The sequence below is a fragment of the Vipera ursinii genome, assembly GCF_947247035.1.
Source record: "Vipera ursinii genome assembly, chromosome: 5".
Classification (NCBI taxonomy): domain Eukaryota; kingdom Metazoa; phylum Chordata; class Lepidosauria; order Squamata; family Viperidae; genus Vipera; species Vipera ursinii.
Window position 1 is genome coordinate 77,201,392 of NC_139518.1, and position 24,185 is coordinate 77,225,576.

Below are 24,185 nucleotides of genomic sequence, written 5' to 3' on the forward strand. Positions count from 1 at the left end.
AGTAACGAATTTCCCAATTAAATAGACTAAGAGTTATTAGAAGGCTCAGTTTCAATGACAGCAATTTAAGTTCTGTATTTTTTTTATTTATTTTTTTAAAAATGAGGTGTTTTGAATTTTGTAATTTTCCAGCAAAGTTTAAAATTATCACCTATCCTAGTTCATAGCAAAGAAGTGCAAAATGTGTGAATTAGGCCATTGCCTCTTCTCTGTCTGTGTAGCTAAAATTATGTGTACGATTTTTGCTTTGGGACCAGATTCATTGCCTAGATAATGTTAACTCATTCAACAGTCAATCAGAATTGTAAATTGTGCAGTCACTTCATAATGTAAAGGAAGTTTTTAATTTTAAGATTTGTTCAAATAGAAACAAAAATAGCAATTACAGTTATAGCTTAATGAAGAATTAATAAAAATTGAGATTTTATCAACTTGTTGACAACTTTAGCATCACAAATTCAAACCAAAAATATCAAAAACACTTAGACTGATTCTATCCTTATATATTTAAATATAAACATTTTTCTTCCATGATTTAACTTTTATGAGTTATGTGTAATTCCAATGTTATTCCTAGAGAACTTTGTAATTACTCTGACTATATTTGTACTGACAGAAGCAGCATAAGAAAAGCACAAAGGACCCAATAGATAAAACTGAAGATCAATCAAATTCAGATCTTTTTTAATCAGCAGTGATCTGCTGTGATACATCTGAGAATACTACCAGCAAAGTAGAAAAACAAGCATGCTAATTGCTCAGCAACAACTGATACTAATTTTTAATGTGCATTTTCTTAATATATCCTTTCTTTATAGATTCATCAAGATTTTTTATTTATATCACTTTCCTTCACAATATTATGAATGTATTATAGAATGTATTGTTTGGCATCAAAAGAAGCATTGTTTAAACTGCTCTGGATTTCTTTGGTGAGTCTCACATTTTCTCTCTATTCCTTATATAATGCCCATTATTTTACAAAGCTCTATCTGACAGGGGATTTCAAACTCGGCCCTTTTATGACTCGTGGACTTCAATTCCCAGAATTCCTCAGCCAGGCATGCTGGCTGAGAAATTCTAGGAGTTGAAGTCCACGAGTCATAAAAGGGCCGAGTCTGAAGACCCCCTGGCTCTATCGTATCCCACTTCAACTTAATTTAATTTTTAAAAGTTAAAATCCCTAAATCTTGAACATAGATCTTTCTGTCCCTAAACTTTTGGTTTGTTCTTTTCCAGACCAATGATATATTTTTTTCTGGGACACAGCATCAGAAATTGTTTTCCAACTATGGCACTTAACTCAGTTTTTCATAAAGCACTATGATAGGTCAGTAGAAGAGCACCTGCTTAATGTGAAAATCTTTCCAGTTTCTGAAGACAGTGTTTCTAAGGTCACAAAAATCGTCATTTAAAATTTTAGAAGGTTGTCTGAAATATGCAAAAATAGCTAGTTAAATGGCCCCAGATTCAGTCATAAAAGCTACACTTTTTTTGTAGTTCCCAGTAGACTTCCAGATGCAGTTGAAAGCACTGATTCCCACTTTTGAAGCCCTTACATAGGATGGGGTCACATTCGATGTGGGAATACCAATCGCTGATGGTTTCCGCCCATCTCACTAGATCCAGCAGAGACAGCATACTCAGGTCTCCTTGGTGAAGCATGTCAACTAGTGGGACCTAGAAAGTGTGACTTTCATATTGTGGCACCTGTCTTATGAAATACTCTCCCTCCCTTCCCTTTTCTCACTCACACACACACACACACACACACACACACACACACACACACACACACAAGATTTAAATGTTGGCAACCTTGTTGGCCTTCTAGAAGGCTGCTGTAGATCTGACTTTTCACCCAGGCACTTTTAATGGAGCCCAGTGTGAGTATATGAAAGATACTGATAAGATATTTTCTATACTGCCCCCTAAAGTTGGTCACAATTAGCAAAGTAAAATCTGCAGAGGCTGCTTTACCTTTACTTATTTCCTATACTGCCTCAATGTGGTTTCTCATAATTTACTTTTATGCTGTTTTATTGTTTTGTTTACTGTCTGAAGTTTCATTGATAAATGGGCAGCCATGTGCATTTGCTGTCTGAATGAATGAATGAATGAATAAAAATGATAGTCATATCTGTTGGTTCTACACAAAAATTCATTGAGATAATTCTTGAATCCAAATATCTCATTCATAGATTTTACAACTGAGTAAGGTTCTATTGGTAAAATAGTGAAGCTGGGATTTATTGGCAAGAACAGACTTACCCTAATTATTTTGAATCTCTCACTTAAGAATTTTAAATTTATTTTACACTTCGTTTTCCGCTATTTACTGAATTACCATTCCACAAGGAGGCACATTCTCTTATAGTGCATTTGCTTTTTTAATTTCTCTTTTTCACTGAATAAAATGCTCAATCTGTTGAAACCAAATTGAAATGCACTGGTTTGCTCTTGGAATAAAGATGAATGGTAATGATTTTAAAAGCCTGTCTTCTAAAAACATTCAATAAAGTTTTTTTTTTTAAAAATAGGTTAATAAAAAGAAAAAGAATCAGGGGTCTAGAGCTTTGCTTCAAAACCTAAATGCTTCAGGGCTTCATCAGATCACTGAAAAATACAATACATGTCCCGGAGCCCCTAAATCCAAAGAAAGATAATGAAATAAGGGACGTGATTGAACAGCAGACAGAAGCTGCAGGCGTGGCCAGAGGGCAGAAACTCTTTTGAATTACTTAGCTGTTCCTTTGGCTATGGTGCTCACATATACAACGTGGCTCTTTTCTGGAGAGAATAGAATTGTATAGGTTACATTGTCAGATGGAGATACCCTTGAATACATCTGTTCACTTCCCTAAGTGAAATAAAATAGTAGTTTTTGATGTATTTTGAATTTATTTTTGATGTATTTTGAAATGTCCTAGAGGGATTTTTTTTTCCAGCCAAAAACAAAAGAACAAGCATTTATGAGAAGATAACATTGCTTGTGAAGTTGGCAGAGAGGGAGAAAACATCATATGAAAACATATGGGCATTGTCATCAGAGAGCTTTTGCCAGGCACGTTAAAAAAATAAAATATCAGTTATACAGAAACTCTGATTTACAGCAGGAATTCAAAGACATGACAAGATTGGAGCAGTTACTTCACTGCCAACAAGAATTGAGCCACATACATCCAGAAAAAAAAATCTGCCTACACAGGAACAAAACATTGTCTGCTCCAGAGTTTAAATTCTAATTAGGGTAAGTCTGTTCTTGCCAATAAATCCCAGCTTCACTATTTTACCAATAGAATCTTACTCAGTTGTAAAATCTATGAATGAGATATTTGGATTCAAGAATTATCTCAATGAAGTTTTGTGTAGAACCAACAGATATGGACATCATTCATTCATTCATTCATTCATTCATTCATTCATTCATTCATTCATTCATTCATTCATTCATACAGCAAATGCACATGGCTGCCCATTTATCAATGAAACTTCAGACAGTAAACAGAACAATAAAACAGCATAAAAGTAAATTATGAGAAACCACATTGAGGCAGTATAGGAAATAAGTAAAGGTAAAGCAGTCTCTGCAGATTTTACTTTGCTAATTGTGACCAACTTTAGGGGACAGTATAGAAAATATCTTATCAGTATCTTTCATATACTCACACTGGGCTCCATTAAAAGTGCCTGGGTGAAAAGTCAGATCTACAGCAGCCTTCAAGAAGGCCAACAAGGTTGCCAACATTTAAATCTTGTGTGTGTGTGTGTGTGTGTGTGTGTGTGTGTGTGTGTGTGTGTGTGTGAAGGGAGGGGAGGGAGAGTATTCCATAAGACAGGTGCCACAATATGAAAGTCACACTTTCTAGGTCCCACTAGGTGACACGCTTCACCAAGGAGACCTGAGTATGCTGTCTCTGCTGGATCTAGTGAGATGGGCAGAAACCATCAGCGATTGGTATTCCCACATCAGTGGAAATTTGGTTATTCTCATCACTGCATTGAGACTGCAAAAAAACACCTGCTCAGAGTTGATGTAATAGTTTTGTGGTGGAATGTAGTCTAGATGGTGGGATTCAGCCAGTTCGCACCACTTTGGCAGAACCGGTAGCTAATTTTTTTGTTGCCCAGGCCCAGAATGGACTTCCGGAAGCGGCAACCACACAGAGAAATGGTTGTTCGCATGTTTGAATCCCATCACTGAATCTAGAGTTGCAGGAGTGAAGGAGTCTTTCCCAGAAAGCAAAGAGAGAGTGGAGCTTGGAATCTCTGGTGTGTAGCAAGAGAGCAAAGGAGCTTCCTCCACCAGTAATTCCCAAAATATATCAAGTAGTTTTCGATCAGTGTGTGCTACCTGCTCTAACATATGCCAATGAAACGTGTACACTAACCTCACCATCGATACAAAAGCTACGAGTGGTGCAAAAGAGCTGTGGAAAGATACAATTCAAGACAAGATAGAAAGACCTGGCCATGGATTAGGGAGCAAACAAAAGTATATATGATATCATCAAGAGAGTAAAAGAACTGAAATGGAAATGGGCTGGTCACATAGCAAGAAGAACTGATGGCAGGTGGCCAAGAGAGTCACAGAATGAATCCCACGTGATAAAAAGCATCCACAAAAGAGACCTAAAACAAGATGGATCAATGACATCAGCATGTATTGCAGGCCCAATTGGCAAAAGGAAGCTCAGGGCCATATTGGTTGGAAACATGCGGAAGAGGCCTTCATCCTGGAGTGGAGAGACACTGGCTAAAATTATTATTATGATGATGATGATGATGATGCTAATGATGTTTTATTTTTTTTAATTTTTTTTATTTTAATTCCATTTATATCCCGCCCTTCTCCGAAGACTCAGGGCGGCTTACAAGCTTAGCAGTAGCCTTCATTCTATGTATATGCCTGCTTATTAGGGCTTTCACACACACACCCAAGCGGCATTATTACAAAGTCAGCTTATTGCCCCCAACAATCTGGGTCCTCATTTTACCTACCTCGGAAGGATGGAAGGCTGAGTCAACCTTGAGCCTGGTGGGACTCGAACCTGCACTAATTGCAGGCAGCTGGTGTTACTTAAGGAGGCATTAGCCCACTGCTCCACCAAGGCTCATGTTGATGATCTAGTAGTTATGCAGACAGTTGCCTTAGTCTGGCAAGAGGTCTGTCTATAGGAGAACAACAATAAAGAACTACTTACAAGTAATTACAAGTGTCTCCTCAACTGTATATTCAACATTCTTCTCTGTCTCCTTCCTTATCCAGCAACAAACAGCCCCAGAATCTATGCTGCCACTTAAGAACTTCTTGGCATGCCAGGGCTCTGGTTGTTCTGTCCCAGCGTACAAAATTACTTGCTCAACTGCTTTACTCATGAGGAAAAACCCCGCTTCATGGAACCAGGCAATACCCACAAGAAAAACAGCCCCCTTTTTTATTTTTATACACCTGACTCAATGTCCAAGACTTTGGAGGCAAGCAACACAATCAAAACATGAAGCTGCAACCTTTGGCAACCCGCACCTCCCACACCTTCCCCCTTTATAGTCCAGCTGGGGCATGGCTTCTTAATGACTTTTCTTGCATCACGGAGACTTGGTTGGGCCCAGAGGGTGGGGTCCCTTTGGTTGACCTCTGCCCACCAGGCTTCCGGGTGCTACACCGGCCACGAGCTCATGGTAGGGGTGGGGGAGTGGCGGTTACCATTAGGGAGACCTTATGCCCGCGGGAGACCACCGTTTCTCAGATAGTCGGGTGTGAGTCTCTCTTTATGAGATTTGGTCCTGGGGCGCAGTTGGGCTTGCTGCTGGTGTACATTTCGCCTAGTCTCACAGCGGCAGCCCTGCCCGAGCTGCTCGATATCCTCTCGGGTTTGGTGGTTGAGTTTCCCAAACTTATAGTTTTGGGAGACTTCAATCTACCATCCCTGGGAGGTTCATCTGAGCTAGCTCGGGAGTTCATGGCTTCCATGGCGGCCATGGACCTGATGCAAGTAATTTCAGAACCAACTCATGAGGGAGGCCACACCCTTGACCTGATTTTTTTATCTAGACGGTGGTTGGATGATCTAGGTGGGGGCTCTCCATTTATTATGCCCCTGTCATGGACCGATCATCATCTCCTGCGGCTGGTCTTCCGTTTTGCCACCCCCCGCCATGGGGGCACGGAGCCAATTAGATGGTACTGCCCCAGACGCTTAATGGATCCTGATAGATTCCAAGCGGCGCTGGGGTCCCCACCTGCCTCCACTGCTCACAGCTCGGCGGATGCCTTAGTGGAAGCCTGGGAAAGGGCAGCCACTGAGGCACTTGACCGGGTTGTACCCTTGCGGCCCCTGACCCGGCACAGATCCCAACGAGCTCCATGGTTTTCCGCGGAGCTCCGGGAGATGAAGCGTCGGAAACGGGGCCTAGAGAGCCGCTGGAGGTCTAGCCGATCCGAACCCGACTGGTTGCGGTTAAGAACCTATATTAGGTCTTATCTCGCAGCGATGAGGGTGGCGAGGTGTAATTACTTCTCCACCCTCATCGCGTCCGCAGATAATCGCCCGGCCGCCTTGTTTAGGGTGACTCGCTCACTTCTTAATCAGGAGATGAGGGAGGATCCCTTGCAGGGTCGTGCCGAGGAATTTAGTCAACATCTGTCGGATAAAATCGCTCGGATTCGGACCGGTTTGGACTCCAGCTGGGCAGAGTCAGGCGGTCAGGACACGGGCGGTCTTGTCAATGTTACCTGGGAAGAGTTTGATTCTGTGACCCCTGATGAAGTGGACAGGATTATGGGGAGGCTGAGCTCCTCCACATGTTTGTTGGACCTGTGCCCTTCCTGGCTGGTTTATGCAGCTAGGGAGAGGACACGAGGCTGGCTCCAGGCGGTTATATCTGCTTCTTTGAGTGAGGGTTATTTCCCCACCGTCTTGAAGGAGGCGGTGGTGAGACCTCTCCTCAAGAAGCCTGCCTTGGACCCAGCTGTATTGAACAACTTTCGTCCAGTCTCCAACCTTCGCTTTCTTTTTTTTTTATTGAAAAGTTTTAAAATACAGTTTTCCTTTACAAAAACCCCCCTTCCCCCTCCCTCCTCCCCCTACCTCCCCCCCTCCCCCCCGACTTCCCAGAGCTAAATACAAGGTATATATGTAAAAAAAAAACAATCATAAACAACCATATACTAACAACTATAAATTCTAAAATCCATCACTCTCTAGCTTATATAGGATAAAACAAACCTTAGCAATATTAAATATATATAAAAAACTAAAATAGAAAAAGAAAAAAGAAAACGAAAGAAGACTTATTCGAATGCTACATAAAACTTCTTAACTCTATACTTGTTCTGGATAAACTCAATCCATTTTCTCCATTCCATAATGTAACGTTCTTGCGAATAATCTTTCAAATAGGCCGAAATCTTCGCCATCTCTGCCAGGTCGGAAACCTTTAAAGTCCACTCTTCTATGGTCGGCAGTTCATCTTTCTTCCAATATTGACCTATCAAAAGTCTTGCTGCCGTAACTAAGTTCAACATCAACTTGGAGTCCACAACTGTAGCGTCGACAATTATTCCCAACAAAAAAAATTGCGGGCAAAACTTTATCCTCCGTTTAAAAATCTTCTGCATATTCCACCAGACTTTTATCCAAAAAACCTTAACCTTCTTACATGTCCACCATATGTGAAAATATGTTGCATCTTCATCACCGCACCTCCAACATTTAGGCTGATAATTCGGATACATACTTGCAAGCTTTTTAGGATCTAAATGCCATCTATAAAACATTTTGTAAAAGTTCTCTCTTAGATTTTGAGCTTGAGTAAATTTTACGTTCCTCACCCAAATCTTTTCCCACGTGTCCATTGTAATAACTTCCTGAATGTTTTGGGCCCATTTTATCATACAATCCTTAACAAGCTCTGTTTCTGAATCAATCTCTATCAATGCAAGATATATCCGTTTGATATGTGCTGGTCCCTGATTCCTAATTTGCTTTGTCAAGTTTTCATCAGTCATTGCAAATCCATTTTTCTGGTCTTCTTTCCACCTGGCCCGTAACTGAATATATTGAAACCAAGTTTGAACAACCTTCTCTTCTCGCAAGAGACTATATGATTTCAAACACCAAACATTCCTTTCCAACCTTAAAATTTCCTTGTATGTAGTCACATCATGTTTGAAACCAGCATGTATATTTTCTATTGCGTGTTTTGGAATTGCCCACAATGGTATCTTGCAGCTCAACTTATGTCTATACTTCTTCCAAACTCTCAGCAATGCCTGTCTTAAAATATGCATCCTAAACACAGTATCTACCTTCTTATCATACAACAAATATGCATGCCAGCCAAACAACAAATCATGACCCTCAAGATTTAATAACCTCGGTTGCGTCAAATTAATCCAGTCACTTATTCCTACTAATGCAGCAGCTTCATAATATAATTTAAAATTAGGCAATTTAAGGCCACCTCTCTCACGAGTATCCTGCATAATCTTAAGTTTAACTCGTGGCTTTTTCCCTGCTCACACAAATTAATTGATACCACGCTGCCATTCCAACCTTCGCTTTCTTGTGAAGGTTGTCGAGAGTGTGGTGGCGCATCAGCTCCCTCTGGTCCTGGATGAAGCGGATTATCTGGACCCCTACCAATCGGGTTTCAGGCCCGGGTACAGCACGGAGACGGCATTGGTCGCTCTGGTGAATGATCTCTGGAGGGCTCGGGATAGGGGATATTCCTCTGTCCTAGTCCTATTAGACCTCTCGGCGGCTTTCAATACCATCGACCATGGTATCTTGCTGCGGCGTCTCAGGGGATTGGGAGTGGGAGGCACAGTTCTTCAGTGGTTCTCCTCCTATCTCCTGGGACGCTCGCAGACGGTGTTGGCAGGGGGGCAGAGATCGGCCCCTAGGTCTCTCGTTTGTGGAGTTCCTCAGGGGTCGGTTCTCTCGCCTCTCCTGTTCAACATCTACATGAAACCGCTGGGTGAGATCATTCGTGGTTTTGGAGTTGGGTATCATCAATATGCCGATGATACCCAACTTTTCTTTTCGACCCCAAACCACCCCAGTGATGCCCTCGCTGTGATGTCCCGTTGCCTGGAGGCGGTTCGGGTCTGGATGGGGAGGAACAGACTTCAACTCAACCCTGACAAGACTGAGTGGCTGTACATTCCGGCATCCCGGGACATTCAAAATGTTCCATCTCTTTCTATGGGGGGTGAGCTCTTACCCCCTGTGGATAGGGCTCGCAACTTGGGAGTCCTCCTAGATTCACGGCTTACCCTGGAAGATCATATAGTGGCCGTGACTAGGGGGGCTTTCGCCCAGGTTCACCTGGTGCGCCAGTTGCGGCCCTATCTGAACCGGGATGCCCTGTGTACGGTCACTCATGCGCTCGTGACCTCTCGCCTTGACTACTGTAATGCTCTCTACATGGGGCTTCCCTTGAAGACCACTCGGAGGCTCCAACTGGTACAGAATGCGGCCGCGAGAGTTGTCTTGGGAGTTTCCCGGTACTCCCATGTTACACCTTTGCTCCGCGAGCTGCATTGGTTACCAGTTGTCTTTCGGGTGAGGTTCAAGGTTTTGGTTATGATCTTTAAGTCCTTACATGGCATGGGTTCGGGTTACCTCGGGGACCACCTGCTGCCGGCATCAACTCCCCTCCGCCCTGTGCGTTCCCACAGAGAGGGCCTCCTCAGGGTGCCGCCAGTCAGGGAATGCCGACTGGTGGCCCCCAGGGGGAGGGCCTTCTCTGTGGGCGCTCCAGCATTATGGAACCAACTGCCAGTGGAGCTCCGGACGGCATCAGACCTCCGAACTTTCCGTCGTGGCCTGAAGACCCACCTATTTGAAATAGCTGGTCTGGCCTGATGGGGGATTATGGGTTTTAATTTGTTGTTTTAGATTTGTATTACTGTTTTTAACTTGGCATGGGTTTAATCTTTTTTTAATTTTTGTATTGTCTTTTTTATATATGCCCTGTGAACCGCCCTGAGTCCCTACTAAGGAGAAGGGCGGTATACAAATTAAATAAAACTTGAAACTTGAAACTTTTGCCTCTGGAGCCGCCCCACTGCCTTGCTCACCTCTCTTCTCTGGGCATCTGGACATCCGGGATTGGCCCCAGCTGTTCCTCATCATCGCCCTACTCAGGCTTCCAAAACTGCTGTGTCTCTGCCCGAGTGTGAGGAGAGGGACCAGGCTCCTCATCTGACTGTGAGTCTTGGTGCTCCTCAGAGCCTTCCTCTGAGTCCAATGTCACTCCAGGCCCCTCCTCCTCATCTGAGTCCTCAGACTCGGCTGCCGGATCCACTGGCTGGTGAAGAATCACAACACTGGGTCTACAAAAAGCCCCTGAGCTTCAGTGCCATAGCAGCCCAGACTGCAGTCTGGACCATGTTCCAGACCAGACAAACACCAAAGCACAAAGCTTTCAGCCTAGCTTGTTCTGCATTCTGAGGCTCCTGCTGTCCTGTCCTGTGCAATTGCAACTGACTACTATCACCTTGCTCCCATATAGTTGATGTGAGTGCCTGCCCTGGCTTGACAGAACAGAGAGAAACTTTATTTTACTTATTAACCAATAAATGCACATTCAATAATAATAAAAAAAGAACCACGCAAAGCTATCCCCTAACAACGAGAACTATTGGCAACTATTTATGGGTGAAGCTTATACATAATGTAGCAAAATATTGCTGTCTTTAGAAAAATAAATTTATCTTGATTGCTTATCAGCTAAGACAAAATTGTCAGAGTGCACCAGAAATTTAAATAAAGGAAGAACACACAACTGTGGCAAATGTCCACGTGGAACAAAACAGAAGAACACGGAGCTGTGGTTTCTATTGTACCCATATCTGATCTCACCGATCAGAGAATGTCGATTGGTGGCCCCCAGGGGGAGGTCCTTCTCTGTGGGCGCCCGGGAGCTATAGAATCGGTTGCCGGTTGAGCTCCGGATGGCGCCCGACCTTCGCTCCTTCCGTCATGATCTGAAGACACTCTTATTTGAACAAGCCGGCCTGGCCTGATGGGGGATGGGTTGGGTTTTTATGGTCATTTTTAATATCTGTATTTACTGTTTTTAGTTGGGCATATGTTTAATTTTCTTTTAACTTTTGTATTTTTGTATTTTTTATATATCTGCCCTGTTCACCGCCCTGAGTCCTTCGGGAGAAGGGCGGTATATAAATAAAATTATTATTATTATTATTATTATTATTATTATTATTATTATTATTATTATTATTATTATTATTATTATTGTTGCTAATATTGTTAAATGCAACTGCTCAGAATATTAAAGAACTATTGAGTTGGGTGCTCATAAAAATTTAAGGAACTAAGAGTCCATTCAGAGATGTTACACAGCCAGAGCAGAACCTTCCAACAACTGGCCTAAAAAAGTTTTATGATTGATCATAAACCTTTCTCCCAGTATCTACCAGAACAGTTGCTAACTTTCTCAAGAACTTAGTTGTCCCTTTAACGTTTACATTAAAGTGATAATAGCATTTGAATAACAGTATCCAAATGGGGATTTGAATGGACCTTTTACAGAATATAAACAGGCCTTTGAAGGTTGTTAATACACTGCAAACCACAGATTCTTCAGCCCTTATTTCAGTACTTTGAAATGCAACCATTAAGGCAGATATGGCCACAACTCCCTTAAATATTTATTATTAGCTTACCAAATTGAAATCATCGGCTTATTTGCTTTTCATATAAAACCTCAAGTGTTAAAACTAAAAAAACAACATTCAGAGCTTGCATCAATACTGTTACCCAATTCTTAGTATATTTATTAATTAATCACACCAAGTAAAAGACAATTTTCTTATTTGTGTGTGGAATGAATTCAGACACTGTCATTTGTAATGGAAGTTTAAGGCCTAGCCCATTGCATGAATCAAGTCATTTATGCCATTTGATAAAAATTATACTATTATTTTGACTATGACCAAGAAAATATAAAAATCTGCTTGATAGGATGCTTGGTTCTTAACATACATCCATGACTTGAGACACCTACTATGGCTACAGTTTAATATATTTAGAAGAGCTCAATAGAGCTAAAAGAGCCTTGGTGGAGCAGTGGGCTAATGCCTCCTTAAGTAACACCAGCTGCCTGCAATTAGTGCAGGTTCGCATCCCACCAGGCTCAAGGTTGACTCAGCCTTCCATCCTTCCGAGGTAGGTAAAATGAGGACCCAGATTGTTGGGGGCAATAAGCTGACTTTGTAATAATGCCGCTTGGGGGTGGGTGTGAAAGCCCTAATAAGCAGGCATATACATAGAATGAAGGCTACTGCTAAGCTTGTAAGCCGCCCTGAGTCTTCGGAGAAGGGTGGGATATAAATGGAATTAAAATAAATAAATAAAATAAAATAAATAGAATTTCTTTCACAGTAAAAAATATGCTTACGACAGAAATGTGCATTTCTCATTTTCATTACTCATAATAAAAATTAAAAGAAAAAGAAAAGAAAATCCTGAAACTAGAAGTTTAATGTAAAAGAAGAATTGAGTTGATGAGTGATGAAGAAAACAACTTACATCTCTATCCAGAACTCGTCCAGTGCTGTTAAGATAAAGTCTCTGGTTGATGGGATCTAAAATGACCCAGTAATCTGTGTTATCTTTTAACGTGAGTTCAATAGTGGGATCAGGTCCTCTTGCTGTTCCTTTGATCAACATGCTGTCTACCAAGATTGTGCCTGAAACAGAAAGAAGGGAAGGTACATCTGTAAGTGAAATACAATATATATATTTGGAAGACTGCAAAACAACTGAGGACTAGGATACACAAACACGAGCTCGCCATCAAAAGACAAGAACTACATTCACATGTGTGGGCACACATGGCCACAAACAAGCACACCTTCAATCTGACGGGGGCTAAGGCGATTGCCTGTGATAACACCAAGGGCGGATGATTATTCAAGGAAGCTTGGTTCTCTGACCACTCCTCGATCAATCGGCATATTGATCTCCCCCCTGTGTATCAAGCCCTCAGGAGTTGGGAAGAGGAGTGGCGTGCATGACATGAATGCAGACAATGTGAGCGCTCACAGAGTGCTCCGTCAAACCAAGATCAGAACTGCATAGTTACACAATCACCCCCCATCACAGAATGCAAAAAAAAAAAAGAGGAAGAACAACCACTTAAGAGTCTCCGGTATATATATATATATGTGTGTGTGTGTGTGTATGTTGTAAATTTAGATTTTGATTTTTTACAACAATAGTTTATCGCAGTAGTGACTTGAGCCTGTAAAACACTCCTAGATTGGGGCTGAAAGGCAAAAGTAACCATAGCAGTAGACCAAGGTGTTCTATTGGACTGGTTTCACTGGAAAACACTTACTATGTGTATGTGTATATGTATATGTATATGTATATGTATATGTGTATATATATACTGCTCAAAAAATAAGGTAAAGGTCATGTGGCTGGCATGACTAGACGCCAAAGGAGCATGGAACACTGTTACCTTCCCACCATAGTGGTCCCTATTTTTCTACTTGCATTTTTACATGCTTTTGAACTGCTAGGTTGGCAGAAGAAATAAAGTGAACACTAAAATAACACAATGTACTGTATTTAATAGTAGGATGTCTTATCTTGTGTTCCCTTTATTTTTTTGAGCAATATATATATACCGTATATACTTGAGTATAAGCCGAATTTTTCAACCCACTTTTTGGGCTGAAAAATTCCACTTCGGCTTATACTCCAGTCAACAAAAAAACTTACCGAGGACTTGTGCGCGGCCGAGGCTTTGGTGCTTCCGGGATCGCGCGCACCTCTCCCAAGCCACCGCCGTCCGAGACCTGCCGAAGTTTGGGGAGGTTTGGGGAGGTGCGCGCGCACCTCCCCAAACCTCCCCAAACGTCGGCAGGTCTCCGTTCCTCCTGCCGACGTTTGGGGAGGTTTGGGCGCCTCCCCAAACCTCCCCAAACGTCGGCAGGTCTGTGCGGAGGAACGGAGACCTGGGGAGGTTTGGGGAGGCGCCCAAACCTCCCCAAACGTCGGCAGGTCTGCGCGGAGGAACGGAGACCTGGGGAGGTTTGGGGAGGCGCCCAAACCTCCCCAAACGTCGGCAGGTCTGCGCGGAGGAACGGAGACCTGGGGAGGTTTGGGGAGGCGCCCAAACCTCCCCAAACGTCGGCAGGTCTGCGCGGAGGAACGGGGACCTGGGGAGGTTTGGGGAGGTGCCCAAACCTCCCCAAACGTTGGCAGGAGGAACGGAGACCTGCCGACGTTTGGGGAGGTTTGGGGAGGCGCCCAAACCTCCCCAAACGTCGGCAGGTCTGCGCGGAGGAACGGAGACCTGGGGAGGTTTGGGGAGGCGCCCAAACCTCCCCAAACGTCGGCAGGAGGAACGGAGACCTGCCGACGTTTGGGGAGGTGCCCAAACCTCCCCAAACGTCGGCAGGCCTGCGCGGAGGAACGGAGACCTGGGGAGGTTTGGGGAGGCGCCCAAACCTCCCCAAACGTCGGCAGGTCTGCGCGGAGGAACGGAGACCTGGGGAGGTTTGGGGAGGCGCCCAAACCTCCCCAAACGTCGGCAGGAGGAACGGAGACCTGCCGACGTTTGGGGAGGTTTGGGGAGGCGCCCAAACCTCCCCAAACGTTGGCAGGTCTGCGCGGAGGAACGGAGACCTGCCGACATTTGGGGAGGTTTGGGGAGGCGCCCAAACCTCCCCAAACGTCGGCAGGCCTCCGTTCCTCTGCGCCCTGCCTGCCTGCTTCTTTCCGCAGCGGAAAGAAGCAGGCAGGCAGGGCGCGGAGGTCCGGAGACCTGCCGACGTTTGGGGAGGTTTGGGGAGGTGCGCGCGCACCTCCCCAAACCTCCCCAAACTTCGGCAGGTCTCCGGACGGCGGCGGCTTGGGAGAGGTGCGCGCGATCCTGGAAGCACCGAAGCCTCGGCCGCGCGTAAGTCCTCGGTAAGCTCCGGGCGGTCACTTGCTTCGCGTCTCCTGAGGGAAGGGGGGGCGACTGGAGCGGGCGTGTTTCCTCGCCTGCTGGGCGCCGCGATTTGCCCGGGGAACGCGCAGGCCCCGAATGGCAGCGTGGAGCGAGGAAGCGGACAGCCAGGGCTTCCCCGAGAGCCGCGGCCACACAGGGTATTCCTGTGTATTCAGGCTTGCAAAATGGCGGATCGAGCCTCTGCTGGCGGCAGAGGCTTGCAGAACGGCGGATCGGCTTATACTCGAGTCAATAACTTTTTCCAGTTTTTGGGGGTGAAATTGGGGGGTCTCGGCTTATACTCGAGTCGGCTTATACTCAAGTATATACGGTATATAAAGCAAGCAAGGTATTTTGGTATTTATTGCCCTGTTCACCGCCCTGAGTCCTTCGGGAGAAGGGCGGTATACAAATTAAATCAAATAAATAAATAAATAAATAAATAAATAAATCAAGCCAAAAAATTCACACACACACACACACAGAGAGAGAGATAAATAGATAGATAGATATATTCTTAATAATTTTAAAAATACAAATCCTAGGCATATTTACTTAAAGTATAAAATCTTTGAACACCGGGATGGATAAAAAACAGTCGTTTATTGCTAAAAGATCATAATAAGCAATAAAAAGTAACTGTTTAAAGCATATCTACCTAATATAACAAACTGCTACCTTTCCTAGATTATAATTTCATTTAGATTTGTACATGCTTATTCTAATTATTTGATGCACAAAATATTATAAACTGCAAATAAACAGTTCTTATTAAATTTAGCCCAAAGAAATATTCTTTCCAGCTGAAGTTCATAATTTCAATCAGAAGAAACAACATTACTGCAACTTTTAGTTTTATCGTTTTAGAGTAATCCTTGTAGGTTGATTTCCTAGGCTAAAAAACTGGTTGGCCCACAGTTAGCCCTTGACTTTTCATATGGTTTCTGAGGTTGTTTGTTTGATTGCAGACATTTTGTTCCCCATACAGGTCGCAACATCATTGCAACACCATTATCACACTGATGATGTTACCTAGTCAGGTAACAAAACAGCAAGCAACCAACCAACCTCAGAAAACAGCAGGGATTTCATAAAAGGACACTGTGTTTCTCAACCTCAGCAATTTTAAGATGTGTGGACTTCAATTTCCAGAGTTCTGGGCACGAAAGTTCAAACATATTAACTTTGCTAAGGTTGAGAAATATTGGCATAGAATGTACAGTAGTTGACTTTCTGGGTGCATGGGAGGAGGAGGGGAGAGAGAGAGCGCGACAAAAGAGGCCAGCCCCTTTTTTTGCAATTCAAATTATAGGGCTGTTCTTTTAGATTTGATTGAATCTCTATACCAGGCAAGTCCAAACCTCTGGCTTGCTGGGCCAGTTTGAGTGAAGAGGAATTGTCCTGGCCTGAATATAAAATATGAAGGCAATTCGGAAATAAACCTCGGTTTTTTATCAATGACATACATTCGCAGATACAGAACTTTTATTATACACATTATAAAATTACATTATCATGAACCAACACCACACCGGAAGTCAGCATGCCCCGATGCTTGTTATGGATGGCTCGTCTGAGTTTCCATAGTGTTTCAAAGTCGACTTTTGAATTGATGGTCGAACCATTCTCTATGAACTTCACTAGCAGTACTCCTTTGGCATCTTCACATTTGGCGGGATTTTCTATGGCACCACTTTCGGTGCGGTGTTAGTTCACGATAATGCTCATCCACACAATGCTAGATGTACCCAAGAACTTTTGAAGAAGTTCCATTGGGGTGTTTTTAATCAACCTCCCCATAACCCAGATTTGGCGCTGCACGACTATAAGGAATTTCACACCTTGTAAGATGGAGGCTAAAACATATAGGGGACTGGAGGCTAAAACATATAGGGAACGGTTGCTGGAATTGGGTATGTGTAGTTTAATGAAGAGAAGGGTGAGGGGTGACATGATAGGAGTGTTCCAATATCTCAGGGGCTGCCACAAAGAAGAGGGAGTCAAGCTACTCTCCAAAGCACCTGAAAGCAGGACAAGAAGCAACGGATGGAAACTAGTCAAGGAGGGAAGCAACCTAGAACTAAGGAGAAATTTCCTGACAGTTAGAACAATTAATCAGTGGAACAACCTGCCTCCAGAAGTGGTGAGTGCTCCAACACTGGAAGTTTTTAAGAAGAGAATGGGCAGCAATTTTTCTGAAATGGTATAGGGTTTCCTGCCTTAGCAGGGGGTTGGACTAGATGACCTCCAAGGTCCCTTCCAACTTATTATTATTATTATTATTATTATTATTATTATTATTATTATTATTATTATTATTATTATTATTATTATTATTATTATTATTATTATTTATGACAAGTGCCTCAATTTGAATGGCGATTTTTTCAAAAAGTAATGTAATGTAGTTTTCTAATGTGTGTAATAAAAGTCCTGTATCTGAGAGTGTCTGTCATTGATAACCAAATGGAAGTTTATTTCTGAATTGCCCTCGTGTATAATATAGTTAATGTATATAAATAAAATACTTCCATTTTTTAAAATATTTTTATTATTAACTTGTGTGGCCACATTACTAGATGTAGCCCATGGGCTACAGGTTGGACACATCTGTTCCACATCTTTTCCTTTATAATTCAAGCACTTTGGATATAAAACTTGATTTTACCCAAAGGGCGAGCTTGATATGATGAAAATCAGGTCAGTTTTTTAAAAAAACAGTAATGGGAAACAACGGAACATTATATTCAGAAAGCCTTTAAACTTTCCTCCTTGACTCAACACCTGGTAAAATTCCTCCCTTCTAACAAGGCTATTGGGGGTGCAGGCAGTGGTGGGTTTCAAATATGTGAGCAACCAGTTTTCTGTGTGGATGCCACTTCCAGAAGTCCATTCTGGGCCTGGGGAACAAAAAAATAGCTACAGGTTTTGCTGAAGTGGTGCGAACCGGCTGAATCCCACCACTGGGTGCAGGTGGGGATGAGGAAGAAGCTACCATTGATTCTATTAATTTTTATTTTACCCCCTAAGGCTAATAGAAATGTCTTTTTTAATTGCTTCAGGAATTTCCCTAGAAATGTGGCTGGGAAAAGGTTAAAAGCAATCTTGTCACTGACTGCAGTCTTCAATAAAATTGAGGAAGGAGGTGATAAGAGATCTACTCTATAATTTCAAATGAATATTCAGTACAGCCTCTACTTTGGTTCTGATTTACTTTAACATGTTGGATCGCACGCATTCAGAGAGCATTTATCTATCACAAGAGTTTCCTATTCCTGTGGTGTTAATCACAAATGCATATAATTCTCCTGTCACTTACTTGAACATTTTTAAGGCTGTCCTTCAGCTAACCACCTTGCTATTACACTTCTGAACTTTAAGTTCATGTGTCAGCTTTTTTTTTTTGAGGGGGGGAAAATGCCTTCCTTTCATTCCTTTTATATTTTGAACATTTCTTTTAGTTGCTCAGAGCCAGCTTTTGTCCTTCAGCTAAAATGCCAGTTTGATAACCTACTCCTTCTACATATGAAAGCTGGAGATAAGATTTTGATGTGGCATACATTTACTTCAGCCTACTGCCAAACACAAAGCAGGACAGCTGTGATGTGAACCCCAGGTTGACAACTAATTTCTCACTGGAGTTATAATCTGAACCACACAACAGTAGAAAGGACAACAGCATTAGTTTCACCTATTGGCTTCCTTTGGCATAGCCAAAGAACAAACTCAGGTCTTTCTAACACTTGTCATCTATTCCTGCCTGGACAGAAAGATCACCTGGGGTGGTTGTTCAAGATCATGAAAGGGTTATGGCAGAGGTTAAGAGGAAGAAGCAGCTGAAATGCACCTGACAAAACAATTCTGTCCCCATCATTTCTTTTTTATGTTTAACATTTACAAAAAGAGTACAGAGTCCTTTGCTTGTATAGTGACAGCATGATCATCATTTGTACATTTATTTATCTTACTGCTGTATTTTTCTAGTCCAGCACAGTAACCAGCAATGTCTGCAGGAGGGGAGGGGTGTCAAAATCAATACAGGAGAATATTTGACTTGGACTGATGATGCTACCTAGTTTGGTAATGAAATGTCTGTAAGAAAACAACCTAGCTGAGAGGGCACCCAAAGGCTTCTTGGCATCAAAATTTGCAACATGGTGCATATGGCATTATAACTGAAGCCCTACGTCTTCTGTACATGTGTTGACATATACAAAAGAGGCAGCACTTCAATTGTGATGCGGTCTCTATTGACTTGCAGTTTTTGAGAGACGCCCCCCCCTCAATTGTTGAACAGTATCTTCTTTTGGAGATATAGGACATATAAACACATGCCACTTTCTTTTCTGAGACACCCTTTTGCTTCTCATCCTTGTCTCCCTGTCTCCTCCCTCTCCCTCTCCTCACCCCCCCTCTTGCACTGGGTTGTTCTATGCTTTGTATTTATATGGCAATACATTTTTTTTGTTCTATAGTCTATACAGAAACTACAGTATTCATCCAATCATATTGACTACCCATGTTTTTTTTTTCTTGAAAAGCATGGAAGTAGGTTGCCATTGTTTCTTCCTAAATATTTTTTGTTTTACTTCTTGGCTTAGTCTACAGCAGGGGTGTCAAACTCACAATGTCACATGACGTGTCACGATGTATTGTGACTTTTTTTGGCATTGCTGGCAATGGGGTGGGCGTGGTTTCACTATGATGCATCCAGCCCACAGGCCGGCAGTTTGACACTCCTGGTCTACAGTTTTCATTTTCTCCAAAGGTCTCCCATCCAAGTAGTTATCTGACAAGATCCTGCTTAGCTTTTAAGCCCAAACGTGGTGGACCGGCTGCCATACATATAAAAATATACATGGACATAACATTTAGAAAAAGCAACACAATAATATTACTGTTTGGTAGAACCGTGAAATGGTTCAGAATCACTCTGAAAGAATATTTTTTGGAATGACAATGCAGGTATTCTTGCACTTTTAAATGAATGGCAGACAGGCACTGCATATATGCTCCTTTGCACTCTGAAGGACCTCTTCTGAACTGAATCTGAAACATTATCCAGTTTTACTGTTGGCCCAGTTGGACCCTTTAGGGTCCCTAATCAGGGAAAAGAAGAAGGAGTTCAATCTTGTCTTTTAAAATACAAACATTAAACATTAGAAGCAAAATCAGAAAGCACTATTTACATTTTGGTAGCAGCTCCTGAAATGAGACCTCCCTCCCATTTGTGATCACTGGCTTATATAATTAAATTTTAATCAGGAAAGGCACATTTTTAATTTGGATCCTATGTTGCATTTCCCACAAGCATTTGAGATAGGTTCACTCACAGATCTCTCTGATACAGCCTTATTTATTGTATATCTTGTTTAGCTCATCACTGATACAGGTTATTGTTTTCTTCTGGAGAACAGGAATGGAGAACGTGATATTCCTCCATATAATTCCTAGCCCGTTTTTCCCCTCTTCTAGTTATGATTCAAAAGTAGTGTTTTCTGGTCAAGCTGCTTTAAGAACTTCAGAGTGAAACCTTTCAAAAATTTCATTCCAGTATAGCCCCAGCTATCATTAGCTGCATGGCTTGCAAATTGCTGTCGCCTTGGGTGATCACTAACTACCCTGCGTAGCTATTTCCTCCAGGGCTGCCATATTGTTTAGATTTCTGCACCTTTTCTTTGTTCTTTTAAAATTTGCAATTTCAAAAATGTAAAATGCAGGTAGTTCTTGTTTAGCAATTTTTATTTTATTTATTTTAATCCCATTTATATCCCGCCCTTCTCCAAAGACTCAGGGCGGCTTACAATTTAAAGCACAAATCAATGTGCTTAGCAATGCCAGTGAGACCAGCAACTCACTTTTTTTTTTTAGTGAAGCAGTTGCTAAATGAAAAAAAAATCACATGACAGTAACAATGATTCCAATTTTACTTCCGCTTTCATTAGCTTTACAGCATCAATAAGATGTGATGCCAAACAGATGAGTGAGCCCAAATGGCAGGGGAGAATTCCAGAGCTCAAGGGAAAATCAGGAGCAAAAACTGATTAAAACGTCAAATCTTATAGCCCCTTTTTCCTCACTCCCCATGCTTGGGAATGTTTCATTCTGAAGCTGAGATAATCAGCAGAAGTGAATTAAAGTTTGTACTTCTATTCATTGGAGAGGAAGGGATTACAAGAGAATAACCAGCCACACACATAAACAATGCAATAGCAAAGCTGCTTGCCTAGCAAACTATGAGCCGTGAACAGCTTAGGAGGCAAAAGACTTTAGTGTGAAATTGATTACGGTCTGGTCAGTTTCAGGCAGCAGCGACACAGCCTTCTAATCAACTAATTAAGGTCACAGACCTGAGCTTGTTAACTTGCCTTTAGCACTTTTTAGGGAAGTGTTACACTGTGAAGAAAAGCAGCTCAGAAAAAGACAGCTTGTTTAGGCAATCTTTCTGCTCTCTAAGGGGGGAGAGGAAAATTAAAAACTGGGTCAGGCACAGAACAATTTGCTGTTATGCCAAACAGGTGACTAAGAAGGAAAGAAATTCTGCATAGGTAGTAAATATGGGCACTTGTTGCTAAGTTACCTTTTAAATCAGTGTCATAACACTGAATTGTTGCTGCCCAAGGCAGTCAGTCACTGAACAGAACAGAAAAGAATAGAATGACAGAGTTGGAAGGTACCTTGAAGGTCTTCTAGTCCAGCCCCCTGCTTAGGCAGGAAGCCCTATACCATTTCAGCAAATGATTGTCCAATCTCTTTTTTAAAACTTCCAGTGTTGGAGCATTTACAACTTCTGGAGGCAAGTTGTTCCACTGGTTAATTGTTCTGTCAGGAAATTTCTTCTTAGTTCTAGGTTGTTTCTCTCTTTGATTAGTTTCCATCCATTGCTTCTTGTCCTGCCTTCAGGTGCTTTGGAGAATAGCTTGCCTCCCTCTTCTTTGTGGCAACCCCTGAGATATTGGAACAATGCTATCATATCCCCCCTCGTCCTTCTCTTCATTAAACTAGACATACCCAATTCCAGCAACCATTCCTTATATGTTTTAGCTTCCAGTCCCCTAATCATCTTAGTTGCTCATTAATGAGTTCTACTTGTAAATACTTTTCTTTAAAAAGATTTAGCAGTTTATCTAGGTTCAGGTCATCAAGATAGCAATAAAAAGGTAAAGGTAAAGGTTCCCCCGCACATGCATGCTAGTTGTTTCCGACTCTAGGGGCCAGTGCTCATCTCCGTTTCAAAGCCAAAGAGCCAGCACTTGTCCGAGGACGTCTCCGTGGTCATGTGGCTGGCATGACTAGACACCAAAGGCGCACGGAATGCTGTTACCTTCCCACCATAGTGGTCCCTAGTTTTCTACTTGCATTTTTTACGTGCTTTCGAACTGCTAGGTTGGCAGAAGCTGGGACAAGTAACAAGAGCTCACTCTGTTACGCGGCACTCGGGATTCGACCTGCCAAACTGCCGATCTTCAGATCGACAAGCTCAGCGTCCTAATCCACTGAGCCACCGCATCCCTTTAAGATAGCAATATTACAATGTTAAATAAAATGAAAAAAATAAATAAATCAAGGGATCACATAAAGTTAAAATAGCACAGTGCAGGGAGACAGAGGGAGGGTGTCTATGAGTGAAAGCAAACAAGGTGATGAATACAGCAGAATCAATCCCTAAAAGGAAAAATTGTGCATCCTGGATATTTCCCAGCTGTGCTTCATCACTGTCCAACTGAGACTCCCAGCACAGCTGTGTCTCAGCCTCAGGACGAGTAGAGGGGCCAGGCTCCTTGTCAGACTGTAAGTCTTGGAGCTCCTCAGAGCCTTCCTCTGACTCTAATGTCACTTCAGGCCCTTCCTCTTCCTTATCTGATTCCTGAGACTCAGGATCCATGGGTTGGCGAGGAATCACAACAGTAAGCCAGAGCCAACCCTGTTAGTAACTTAACAACTGCAGTGATTCACTTAACACCTGTGACAAGAAAGGTTGTAAAATGGCATATAGCACTCATCTGTCCAAACAGTCTAAAACCACTTAAGCACTTGACAAATGTATTGTTTAGCAATGGAAATTTGGGGCTCAGTTGTAGTTGTGAGTCAAGGAATACCTGTATATTACTATTTGCAATGGAACACATGCTTTATTATGACCTATCTTGGAGGCTAAGGACTCCAAAAGTCCTTCATTTGTTAAAATAATGTAGAAATGCACCTAATACTTTAATCAAGGACTGATCCATTCTTTAAAATTGTCAAATAATATTAAGCTTGGAACTGAGATTATACTGAGTTAATGCCTCTGGCCATGTAAGGAAATTAAAAATATAACCAGCTATCCAAATATAACATTAATAGAATAACTTACCTAATCAGGCCTGAGGCCTGATAACTCTTGTTTGAATTGAGTTACAGTCATAGAACTGTAACTCATAGAACAATTGATTTGTTCTATTTGGGCTGTAATGGTAAAGTGGCTTTTTGTGTTTTGTACAATCCTTTCATGTGTTCATAATAAAATGCTGCTGTAATTTTGTATAGCCTAAGATATCTTTTCCAACAAAATCAGTAGAATTTGCCTCTGAGTAGTGTATATTTAAATATCACACTGTTGATTTTTTTTTTTCAATTTCCCTTGATTTGTTCCCAAGGAATAAAAATCAGAACTATTGTTTTTAACATTACATACAGTATATAAGTATGAACAGTTTTGCAGAAAATAATGAATAAGTGGCCATCTATCTGTGCAGGTAAAAGTAAATTCAGTAAAGTTGTCAAGTCAGAAATGTTTTGGTTCTTTCCATGTAAAGGTAATATCTGTGACTATATAAAAACTGTTGAGGATCTGAATGTCATGCCTTAGAAAGGCTGTGTCAAACAGCAGAATGTTAATGGACTCTTCCAACAGTTAATAACGTAATTTAAATTCTGTGTAATAAAGGAGCAGAAAAGTGGAGTGTCAAGAGTCAAAGAAGATTAGGGGAAAATAGTCAAGTTTGTAGAGAAGGCTTGCAGAAGTTTGAAATGAAGGTAGGTTAATAAAAAAATATTTATACTATCTTTTTAAAGCTCTGTTTTCATCCAACACTCTAAAAGAAAGCAATCTAAACCAGTAAAAATTCAATAATATAAAATGTGAAATCATTTAAAAATTGAACAGCAGAACAAAATCAATAGTAAAGCTCGACGCTTCAATTAAACTACTAAACCAGTGGGAT

At 42.0% G+C, this 24,185-nt stretch overlaps 1 protein-coding gene across 1 annotated transcript in view; it reads right to left on the minus strand.

Moving 5' to 3' along the window:
- Positions 1-24,185, minus strand: part of PCDH15 (protocadherin related 15) — a gene marked incomplete at its 5' end in the record, with an annotated part of 427,034 nt that overhangs the window by 347,524 nt on the left and 55,325 nt on the right. Inside the window, one exon of the mRNA XM_083364768.1 lies at positions 12,564-12,724. Coding sequence (XP_083220894.1) covers positions 12,564-12,724 — 161 coding nt within the window. The remainder of the gene's footprint in view (positions 1-12,563; positions 12,725-24,185) is intronic.